General features: G+C 37.5%; 1 protein-coding gene across 2 annotated transcripts in view; it reads left to right on the forward strand.

The window, feature by feature from the left end:
• Window positions 1-12141, forward strand: part of TRPM6 (transient receptor potential cation channel subfamily M member 6) — a 92150-nt gene that overhangs the window by 12827 nt on the left and 67182 nt on the right. For both annotated transcript variants that reach the window (XM_027886276.1, XM_027886274.1), the window contains exons 2-3: window positions 9589-9668; window positions 10470-10508. In XM_027886276.1, the coding sequence (XP_027742077.1) occupies window positions 9589-9668; window positions 10470-10508 (119 nt within the window). The remainder of the gene's footprint in view (window positions 1-9588; window positions 9669-10469; window positions 10509-12141) is intronic.

Genomic DNA, 12141 nt, shown 5'->3' on the forward strand with positions numbered 1-12141 from the left:
TGCCATCAGGGTGGAACATACAGGGGAGTATGCCTTGAAACACTGGTCTGCTGGGAGCCGTAGCTCAGCTTCATGCCAAGAGGGCTCTGGTGATGGCTGCCAAGTCATCCCGTGCAGCCCCGCATAAAATGCAACCACAGCTGCTCCTCGCTGCCTGGCCGCAGTGAAATCAAGCCTTTGGGGGTCCCTTTGGCTGCTGTTGCAACCTCCAGTGCAAAACAGTGCGATAAGCCTGGCATCACAGAATGTGTCTTGGACATGAGTGTGAAACTGCAGTAAGAGCTAGTGGAGAGCCCAAGGGTGTGTTCAGGTGGCATGTGGGGCAAAGGGGAAGAAGGATGTTTCTGTCCTTGCAGTTCCCATTGCCTGCTCCCAGGCCATGGCTGGCTCTTCCACAAGCTGGTTTGAGGTGACTGTTTGTGGGTCTGTGATTCTTGATTGGTTAATGACATGACTTACATTTAACAGTGAGCCAGCACTGAAAAGGAAACCTTTTTGTTTGCAAGGTGGTGTGGAGGGCAGAACTGATGAGAGCGATGAGATGCATCCAGGTGGGAAATGCAGAGGTGGGACTGACCATACCTTCAGCCTCTTTAGAAATCTCCTGAGCTTTGTCTTTCTTTGCAAAATGGAATTTCAGTCCTGTGACAGCCTGCCTGTCTTGTAGTGTGTGCAAGCACTGCTGTATGCAGCTGTCAAGCCCATGAAGATGTTACTGTGTGAGAAAAGCAATGGTGCAAAAAGAAGAATGCTGATAGGAGTGACAGTGAACAGTCATATGGCTCCAGCTGTGTGGGTCACTCACATCATGGATCACAGAAGTATAGAATGGTTTGGATAAAAGGGACCTTAAAGATTATCTAGTTCCAACCTCCCCGTGCAAAGGGATACCTTCCTCTAGACCAGATTGGACACTGCTGTCAAACTCTGACTTATTTCATTAAGTAACCCTAAGTAAACCCTTCTTGTTTCCTCCAGCTGAATTTTGCAAACTGCATTTGTTTTCCATGTTAGAGACTTCTTCAGAGAGTCACCTCTCTAGTCAATATTAAACCCTGTGTTGTGAAAATATAAAACAAGCAAAAGAAAGACTTGAAATTTATTATCAGATAATTTTCTTCTTTTCCTCTTCCTGGTTTAAACTAGGAAGACCTTTGTGCTGTGTGATTTTGGATCTTCTGATGAAAGAATGCATTTGCAACAGCAGTGGGTTGTTGGCCTCTGTGATTGCTCAGTGCTATTTAGGTGAGACCCAATTTCAAAAGGAGCAAAATTAGCTCTTTGCTAAGATCAAGTGCTGAACAAGTAAGAAGAGTCACCTTTCAATGATCTCAAAGTGGAAATCTGAATGAGACTTTCAGCATTGTACTGACCCTCTGAATAATACACCAGAAACATAATTTTCTTATGGCTGCCTGAATTTTCACTTCTTTAAAATTACATACAACAAGATCATTTCATATGGGATACATAACTTGCATTGAATATTTGGGATTTTCTGATTATATTGCATTAGTTAATAAAAGAAGACTTGCTTGATTTTCTTTGGGACTGACGTCCAAAATACTGTCAGACAGACAGGTAAGCAGTTCCACTATAAAAACCAGGCAAATTTTTGTCTCCAAAAGAGACGTAGTAAAATAAAGCCATTGCTATATTTAAAGATTTATAATAATTTGTAAATTCAGTTTGGATTAATTTGCTATTTCTTGCTCTATTACTGGTGCTTGCTCTTTGTTGCCACAAGTTTTGGGCATCTCTTACAATTCTGCAATTTGAACAGTTTTCAATCAATTAAAATCTTTAGATGTCTTTCTTGTATCTTTCTATATGACTAAATTGTTCAATAATCCATATTTTATGCTGGTCATTGAATTGACTTTATAATAGATGATATACAGTATTACGCTGTATTTTAATTCTCTCAGTGTGACACAAATTTCAGCTTTTACCAAGGTGGTTGCCATTAGCCATAAGCACAGATTTTTGTCATTGCCTATATGGGCCACAGTTATGAAACAGTTGGATCCAAACTTTCTCCACAACCGCCACACTTCTAGAGCAGTGAGGTTTGGAGCAGCTTACTTTAGGTGGAAGGCTGAATTATGCACCATGTCACAGAGACATTTTGCATTTTCTATTGGGGAATAGACCAGGAAAGCTGCTTTTAAGTAAGTTGCAGATGTCTAATGACAATATAGGATTTATAGCAATGTTTCTGGGACCTGCATCAAAGATAGAGCTGAGGAATTAAATTGTGATTTGAGATTTCTTGTGTTTAGCTCCTTTTCAGAAGCTGGGCTGTCAGAGGTGTTAAGGTGAGTGCCTACGCGGCCTTTCGCACCTAGTCCACTGCCATGGGCTCTGCAGTGGGACAGGATAGTCTGCTAAGACCCTCTAGCTGCAAACCACATCCTGAGCTGGGCATGCGCTTGTAGAAGTGCTGTTTGATGTGTTTTTCTAAAACATTACATGTTCAGGGATAGCAGTAAGCCTTAACTGATTACTTAATAAATTTAAAAAGTAAAAAGGAACTAATTAATTAAAGGTTTAGTATTTCATATTGGGCTAAGCTTTCCATCAGTTCACTAGGTCTGTGGTCCAGGAGTTAAGGTGGGGCTTCTTTGACAGTGATAGTTTTGATTTTAGTATTTCCTGCATTTTGTTGTCATAGCCTCACTAATACTTGCATTCAGAAATATTCTTCCGATTGTGTTATGCAATCTACTCTGGGGTCAGAAACACCATGTTGAAAAGCCCATTACAGTCAGAGAGTTTTTCTTTTATTGGCTAAGCTTGAGATCAAAATATTGGAAACTGTTTTACGAGTCTTTGATGTAAGACCCCAATCCAGAAAAGCACTTAAGACATCCATACTTAGCTTTTAAGTGCAGTCAATTAATTGTGAAAGAACATGCCATAGCATTCTGTGGATTAAAGACTGAATTTATATTTTTCTGAGAAGCTGACATGCTACATTTTTTTCTGAGAAAAAAAATCTAAAATCTCTCTTCAGCATATCTGAAGAGTTTTAAGAAGTTCTGTTATCCCGCTCTGACTTGGGTCTGTATTTTATCCTGCTAGGACAGATCACTTCTGTTATTCTAGGCAGTGTATTTGTGAACATCTGAGAATATGTTTACAATGGGTGAGTGTGAATTAGTTACTAGGATAAATAATCACAGAAATTCTGCTGTGACTTGAAATTATATCTGTCTTCAAAAGGGAAAATGTTTCTGAATCTGCAGTCTGCTTGCAAAGGCAGTTTGAGATTAGCTGATAGTTGTTGTATAATTGGGCATAGTGAACTGGTGAACAGTGGAAGCATTCAAATGAAGTTATTTGCACAATATTCTTGTAAGTCTTTTTGAAATTTAGTGAATAAAATTTTCTGGCAAATTCAATTACTTATAATTCTGTATTTCTGCAGATGTGCAGAGCCTTGAACACTGGGGCAAAGAAGTAGGTAAGAAAGAGTATAAAAGCAAAAGCTGCCAATTAGTAACAGATGTACTGACATATTGTAGTGAGGGAGATAAGAGGAACCACAGCATATCTGTGTTACAAAGCCAGGTAGTCACCCTGTAATTTGTTGAAAACCGTACGTGGGTTCATATTTTACTGCATGTGACCCTGGAGTTCTACAATGTACTTCTGTCCTAAGTGGAACCGAAGTAGTGTGCTTTGTTTAACGATCAGTTGTTATATTACTTCATACTGTAAGCATGCGTGTAATGGATGCTGAACCAGAAAGTTCCTGCCCTGAAAAGCTTATGCAAGACAGCCTGTTAAGTTGGAAATCTCTGTAATGCTGGCAGTAATTTACCATGAAGAGTTTCCAGGGGTAAGGGTTCAAGAGATACCAATGTTCTTATACCCTGAGCTCTTGTGAAATAGTCTTGAGTGTTAGCTTGCAAGAACTCTGGCTGCATTTCAGGTGTCTAATGTTACTGCAATTGACTTGCTCTATGTGTAGTTAATTTTAAAAGGGTTTAATATTTTAGGACACTCTTCTTCCAGTGGATTCTTGCAGTAGCTGTAATAAGGGAAAGTTTTTCTTTCCCTCCTCTGGTGTATATGAGTAAAGATTGGTCACAGTCTGCAGTATGCTGACTTCTCATAGGCATGCTTTCACCTGAAAATACTACCTTCCTCCTTCCCTGGTACTGAAAATCAGTTTGGATCTTTACAGGTATTCTATACTTGAGTACTGATGCAGTTTTATTAGCCTCAGGACTATCTGTTGCTTTTTAACGAGTATTTGCTTTTATCGAATAATTTTGAGGGTAACAATTTCCTAACTGGAAAAAGATGTATGGATGTGTAACTTTTTTTTTTTTTTTTTTTTTTTTTTTTTTTTTTTTTTTTTTTTTTTTTTTTTTTTTTTTTTTTTTTTTTTTTTTTTTTTTTTTTTTTTTTTTTTTTTGTTTAATATTAAAATTTTGACAAACCTGGTCAACAATGCAGAAATACTGGCTCTACTAGTTAAGGTCTTTACAGAAGTTCTTTGAAAGTGACAATGTGTACTGGTTTCACTACATGCACAGTGTATGCAGAGCTTAGTTATGCTGCTTGACAGCACTTTTCAGCTCTAGTGTTTTGGCTAAGACACCGTTTCTCTGTTATCAGTACAAATTTGTTGCAGTTTCAGTAAGCTACTTACAACTTGATTGTTCTGGCTAGTTTCCAGCACAACTGTATTTTGCTTTAGTGGACTAACCTCTTACTTAAACTAGCAAGTCATTATGTGATTTCTTATTACCTGCACCTGTCTGGATCTATGATGTGTTGTTAAAGGCAGTTGCTACTGTTTTGTCCAAAAATTGATTAAATTTCAAAAATGGATGAAATTATTCTGACAGAGAGAGGTGTGCCTTTTAATTTTCTTTTGCAGGGGAAAAATTGTCTAAAGCACCCGCTGTTTTGATAGAAAATGTGTATATCTGTGCTTTTCATGCTAAAGCGGACATATGTACAGCTAATGATATTAAAAATTTGTTGTTCAGTATTGACACTGTGACCTAGTTTTCCTGAGTTTGGTACTCAACCAACGAATAGTACTTATTCTCTGGTCTTGAAGAAGCTGAATGTTTCTTGCAGCTCTTGGTTTAGTAAAGCTAATTCCAAAGCAGGATAATGCACATTAACCCTCTTTTTATCAGTGTTTAATTGGTGCAGTGCATCTCCAGGCTTTGGCCAGTCCTTTACAGGGGGGGTGGTGGAGAGTTGTATGGGCTGGAGGAGAAGAAAATAGAAACAAAAATCAAAGGATTCATCTGTTTTTGCTGGATGGGTGAGTGGTGAAATCAGCGCAGGGAGCAGTACAGCAGGGGATCGCAGGGCTGTGTTGCCCTGTCTCCTGAAACTGGTGAGCCATGCACTGCATACCTGACCCCACCATGGTCACCTGCCTTGCTGATGGTACCCCTGCATTTTGAAGGACAGATTACCTCTGTGTGAGGCTGGATTTTTAGGTTTTGTCTGCTCTCATTGCCCATCATCAGGGATTTGAAAGAAATGAGTGGTGCAGGTGTTTCCCTGAATTTTACACTCTGATCTCCTTTTTTACTTCTGGAAATCTTAATTTTTGAACATTAGTTATGTTTAACCAGATTTGACCTGACAGTGTCCCTTTAATACCATATTATGCAAGGATCTCAGACATTAAAGATGTTGGAGAAGTGAATAAAAGCAATTTTCTAAAAACTACTCATGTGCCTTAAATTTCAGAGCCAAACTCTTGCCACTCCATTGACTAAATCAGTCTAGAAATCTCCAAAGCCTCTTCTGTGGCAGGGAAGTACAAGCAGCAATCCTAATCCTCAGACTGGCAAGAAATGAGAAGCCAAAACTCATAAACGTCTCAGGACTTCCTTAGAGAAAAATTGGAAGGAAGGTTGCAATATAAACTTGACTTCAGGTCTTTCATATATCAGAACAGAAATTTGCCAGTCAGAAGGAACATGTGGGTTTATTTTTGTTTCTCTTCAGGGTTTGGTGGCAAAAAGGATACATGTTCATGCTGGCTGAGGTATATGTACCTCAGTATAGTGACAGGAGAAATTTTAATTTGTTGTTGAAATTTATTTATACTATGGCACTTTCAAAATGTTAGGATTTTGTGGAAGGAGATATCCATTACAGAGGTCTTTTACAAAACTAGGAATCAAGAGCAAACAGACTGCAGTTCAGAAGTCTCCTTTTTAATTTTTACTTGCTGTAAATGACTGTAAAAAACATGAAGTTTCAAAACACTCTTCTGATCATACAATTAGCTTAAAAACCTAAGTAAAGCCTTAGATTAAGACATTAATGTTGTTATGGTGTAAATTTTACATACTAAGTGAAGCTTTTACCTATATTAAATTAAGAATAATGGTAAATGTGTGTGTCTCAGTTTCTACTGAAAATCTTAAAATCTGTGCTTTACAAGATGGAATACAGTGATACAGTCTTGCATTTTATTTTTTCCTTTTTTTTTCCAATGGTTGATTGGAATTTCAGTATATATGTATTTCTCAGTGGTATGATCTGTTCAAGAACTTCATTAAAGAAAAATGACTTTGCAAATGATGGCTTTTGTTATATTCACATGTTTATCAGTTGAGATGAAAATAAATGTTAAAGTTACAGGCTTCATCAGGATCATATACAGTTGATATGCTATCCAAGTACTGCTCTTTAAAATGTAAAAACTACAGGAATCACCTACGTAAAGAAATGTAGCATAGACAGTATTCTGGCAAACTCTATGTAAATGAGCAAAGATTATTGGTGAAATATCTGTATGGGAACCTATTTCTTTGTCAGGCAGGGGGAAAACTCCCAGTGTTGTATCAATTGCACTTTGAAATTTTGTTTTCAGTCCTATTTACTGAGAATCTTAAAGTGGAATTAGCTGTTGTGTTGTGCTAGCAGAGTACTTGTCCCACAGGGTGAAGAGCATCCTTTGGGTTTAAAGATTCAAAGGTCAAATAAATTTCATAGTAACCTTATTCATTTGGAATAATTGGGCATTTTTTTCAATGTAGTAGCAAGGAAAAATTCATGGCATGTTATCTAAAGCTATAGAGTTCTTTTTTTCAATTGGTTTTGTTGGACCACTGTCACTAGAGTGACCTGATCAGCTGTGGTGTGTGTTTGTGGTGTGTGTTGGTCACTGCCCTTACTGCCTCAGTTGCAGAAAAGAAAAAGGTGCTTTTGAATCAAATTGAAAAAGGATACACAAATTTTAAGCATTGTTACTTTTGTCTTAAGTAATAATCACCCTCTGAAATCTAGAAAATGGAAACTTTTTAAAGCACAGGATGTCTTTTAGGGGGCAGTTTAGCTGATATCAGAAAGCTGATAGTAGAGAAGATGTCTTTCCATCTCCCATATTAGATATTATAACATCAACTCACACAGAGTATTGCTATCGCTGAGGACTGTAAGTTATATTTTGGATTGAAATAACCACACAAAACAGCTGATGTATACCAGGGGACCTTGGGATTGATTTCCAGAGTATATCATGCTGGAGGTAAAGTAGCACAATGGGAGCTACCTGAGACTGCGCAATGCCAACAACTTGCTCCAAGTTTCTTTGAACTCTTAGTTCTCTTACTAAATTAAAGTGACAGCAGTTGGATGTTGTTCTTCTCTCACAAGTCTGAGCATGTTGCCTCAACAAATGCTGTAAGGCTTGTCAACCTCTTGGCCATTCTGTCACACCCTTTCCTGTTAATGAAAAGTTTAGCAAGAGTCATGCTTATCTGAGGTATCCCATAATATCAAAAGGTTTTTTGTTTCTTAGTTCTGGTGGAAAACAAATTATCAGAAATAGTAATGAGTTTCAGAAAAATCACAGACCCATGGTATTGTAGTATTAGAAGCATTTTGTAGTTGCTTGATAGTTCAAACAAGTAGAATAACGTGGTTTAGGAAGCATGAAACAATATTGGTTACTAAGGCAAATACTACCAAAAGCCCTGCTCTCAGGTAATGAAGTTTGCTTCACTGCTTCCAATGTTTTCCTCTGGATTTAATTTTTTGCACTTCAGCTTCATTATGTGTCTTTCAAAGTTAATTAATTTTCTTTCATGCCAATGCTCTGCCAGCCCAGAGGATCTTCCTTACTGTTCATTCAAAGCTCAACCAGACACAATTCCATTAATTGCTCCCAGAAGGATACACGTGCACACCAATACCAGCAAACTGCTTTTTAATGTTCTCATTCATCTTTGTCAGTAGGTAGGGCATCTATTAATCTTGGTGGAAGGTGGGTTCCCACATGCAGACAAGCATGTTCAAGTAACTAATTGCCCTCTATAACGGCATGACTAGTTGGGCCTGCTTTATTAAGGATCGTAATTCCACTTGGGAGATAAAAGATAGGTATTTTTATGAGCTATTGTTGAATTCTATCCATAAAATTCTCCGAGCAGTACTCTTAATAAGTTGAATTACTGGCGTTCTCGTGAATGGAATTGTTTTCTAAATCATTGTCTGAAAGACACATTTTAAAAACAGATATGGAGATAAGTACCTACCATAAGTATTTTTACAGGGATGACATTTTGCAGAGGAACAACTGTTTTTAAACATGAGGAGTGAATAAGGAGTTAGTGTTTATTATTTGATTACTATATGCGTTGTACACTTAACCATAAACCAGGACACTACTGTGTCCTGTCCTAGAGAGCTTGCTGTCTATTTGTAAGCTAGACAACAGATGTAGGGTGAGGTGAACATGAGAAACAATAAGGCAGTAATGATCAGTAAAACTGTATTTACTCTTTAAGATAAAGTATCTGTCCATTGCGTGGCTCATTGTGGGGCTAGTTTCCTTTGACGACAAAAAAAAAAAAATAAAATTCCTTTGCTTCCAGTGTTTACTAAATTCAGACCCAGAGATTTCAAAGTTCAGCATCCAAAAATTATCATTCCTTTCAGGCAAGTTGATCCTGACAGACCTGAAGAGAAAAGTTCAAAGATTCACAGTGAGATTCTTTGAAAAAAAAATATCTGTGTACTACTAGGGACTATTCAGTTTGCTCAGTTTACCAGGAGGCCAGTGGAAAAAGGTCACTTACCATACACTGAGTGCAAGGTCTAGGTCCCTGCTTTTGCATTTCACTGTTCATAAGTTCAGCAAACATATGACCAGGAAGAATCTATTATTTACTCTGTTAAGAATAATAAAAAAAGTACTCAACCATCTCTCCCAGGTAAAACAAAAATCTTGCCTTTTTTGACGCAACTTTAGTGAGACTGCCATTTGCTAGTCTTCTAGCAGAAGAAGACTGCAAACCTTAAAGCAATTCTGATTTGTCCTTGCCACTTTCTCTATTGTACATGTGTTTGATAGAACCTCTAAATAATTTTCATGGTGGCAATAAATTTTTATATTGATCTCTGGGGAATTCTGTAAAGGTTGGAGATGAAAAGCTTGGCCTGTTCAGAGCTATTTCAGCTTATCATGTTTCACCCAACATGATGGGAGTTGTTCTGAATTATGTTGTCTCTATACAGCCATGTTATTACAGTGCAATTTTTGACATCACGTTCTGATGTTAGGAATACAATTAATTTGAATTGTCCTTTTAGTCCCCCAAATCTTGGATCGAAGAGGTCTTCAGTAAAAGAGAATGTGCACACATCATTCCCAGCTCAAAAGATCCACACAGGTAAAACTATGAATTTTACTTTCTTTCTGTTACATTTAGAAAGAATAAAAGTAATTTTTTTACGGGCATTGTGATTTGGATGATGGCTTTCAGTGTCCTAGTTGGTGATTGCTCGCCTATGGGTTTTCATGGATCCCATCACCAGTACATTTTAAATCAGGCTGTTCATTTGAATTAGAAATTGGCTACAGTTAACCTTCATAGGCTTCTTAGATTTGTTGCTCTCAGTCCAGGAACCAAAACTGATGTGGTATCCAATTGGATAATTGAGTTGCATGGACATACTACTGTACTGTTTTCTCCCTTCCTCAGAATAATCCCTCTGATGATCAATCTTCTGAGACAGAAGTTTCTGCTCAGACTGCTATAGAGTATGAAAAGAGTAAGAGAGATAACAAATCCTCAAAATGTGTTTTAGGATGTGAGAAAGCAAACATAACTTGGCATTCCAGGTGGTGTATCTAGTGGATGCTGTTACCTAAATAAACTTGCTGAAAACATCTTTTGAGGATCTAAAATTGTGATTTTGATCATATGGTTTGGAGTACATGGGTAATGTAGCATAGGTAAGACAGATAACTCTTCTATGAAATGAGGATTTGACATACGGTCTGAGATGTGAAATGCCAAAAAAATCACTAAAGTTATCCAGTACATCTTCCAGGGGTTAGTGCAGAACATGACAGCCTGTAATGCTGTTGATAAAGAGTTTTTTCCACACTTGAATTGATCCTTTAAGAATACCATTACAGCTGTCTTTTTTTATGCAAGCATGTATTAATTATCCACCTTTTATCGCAGGTGTTCTGCAAGATGCCAGGTGTGCCAGAATTTAATTAGGTAAGAGTATATATCTATGATTTTTATGATGACCCAGTAATAGGCACTCCTAGTCAAGGAAATAATAACAAGAGAAATATTCTTCCTCTTATATGGGCAGAGCAGCATTTCTAGGGGTGTGCTGGAGAATGCTTAGCATAAATTTAAGTAGAATAAATTGTGTGATAGCCCTTAAATTATTTGAAATAGAAAATTTTATCCAAATACTTTGTGTGGATGAGTTTGTCCTAATCTCCTGAGGAATGAAAGGCAGAAATGCTTCTTCCAATGAGACATGCCAGCTGTATCTGGTTATATGAAGGAGCATGAGACAAAAGCAATGGAGAACAGTAAGAATTGTGGAACGAAGAAGAAGAAAATTAAGGGAGAAAAAAATGGCGAAATAGAAACATTCCTGATAAAAGGTTTTCTGAAGATTTTTCAACTTCTCTGCAGTAAGCATTCTGAGTTCCTGTCTTTGAGAAAGCAAGCAACAAAAACAGCATCACTTTGGTGCTTTCAAATAGTTTGTGATTTTTTTTCAAACAACTTGTATTTTGTGGCTTGTATTAAGTCATTGCTTTCAATCCAACATTTGTCATTCAGCTGGTGTTACAAAGATGTTTTGGTACTGTATATTTGTGATAAGAAATTATCAACTGTTTGAACACAAATTGACATTTGTTTTGTATGCCTTCAACCTCTGAAGGCTGAAGCAACAGAAAACAATGAGTTTCCAATAACTGATGAGTAGCAAACTGGAGCCAATTAGTCCTGTCAGCTGTATGAGCAGGATTATCTGACTTAATTATGCTTCACATTTTATTTTGCTTCTAAGATTTATGTGTCATGTTTTCAAAAATTAAATAAATTACTCCTTAAAATCAGATCATTGTAAAGGGCTGATATGCAGAATGGTGCTGGCCTTGTAAGGCAAAAGATTTGCTTGGAATCTGTTTAGAAAGTTTCAGCTCCTTCTAAGAGAATGGTCTCATGTATGTTTTGCTGAGCAGAAGAACAGAGATTCAAAGATTTTTTGCAGGTTTTCCGAAAGTAGAAATGCAGGGGGGATTCTAATGCTTCCTGCTAACCTGTAGATACCCAACTGGGTTTCTAAATTAAAATAACGTGTCCTTCAAAATATACTAGTTCAATTCTATCTAAATCAAAACTACAGCAGTTCTGTAATCCTCACCCTGTGCCCCCGCAGAGTGACCACACTGTTAATTGGTCTGGGAAGCTCATTAGCACAGAAATTACCCCGAGGAGGTGGAAAACTAAACTAAGATTACCTTTCACCAAATCAGCCTCCTTATCAAACACAGTTTAACTGCATGAAAGTTAATACTACAATGGGAGAGGGAGGAAGAGAAACAGGATATGTGCGCCCCAGTGGATGGGTTTGTTTTTTTCTTTCCTCTTTCTCTGTCAAGACATCCTGTACCTTTGTTGTTTTTTATCTTATAGTTGTCTCCTTCACTCTTTCCTGAGCATTTCATGCTGTTTAAATCTGATTTGTCAGTCTATGTTTGCAGAATGCCTGTGGATGTCTGATGTTAATTTCAGTCAGCCATTATCCTGCAAGTACATTTTCCCAAATGTTAACTGTTCTTGCCTTCTTGTATATCTCAGTGTGTACACGGAGCTTTGTTCT

The sequence above is a fragment of the Empidonax traillii genome, unplaced genomic scaffold (genome assembly GCF_003031625.1).
Source record: "Empidonax traillii isolate 1590-97213 ecotype Southwest subspecies unplaced genomic scaffold, ASM303162v1 scaffold183:size818647, whole genome shotgun sequence".
Lineage (NCBI taxonomy): Eukaryota > Metazoa > Chordata > Aves > Passeriformes > Tyrannidae > Empidonax > Empidonax traillii.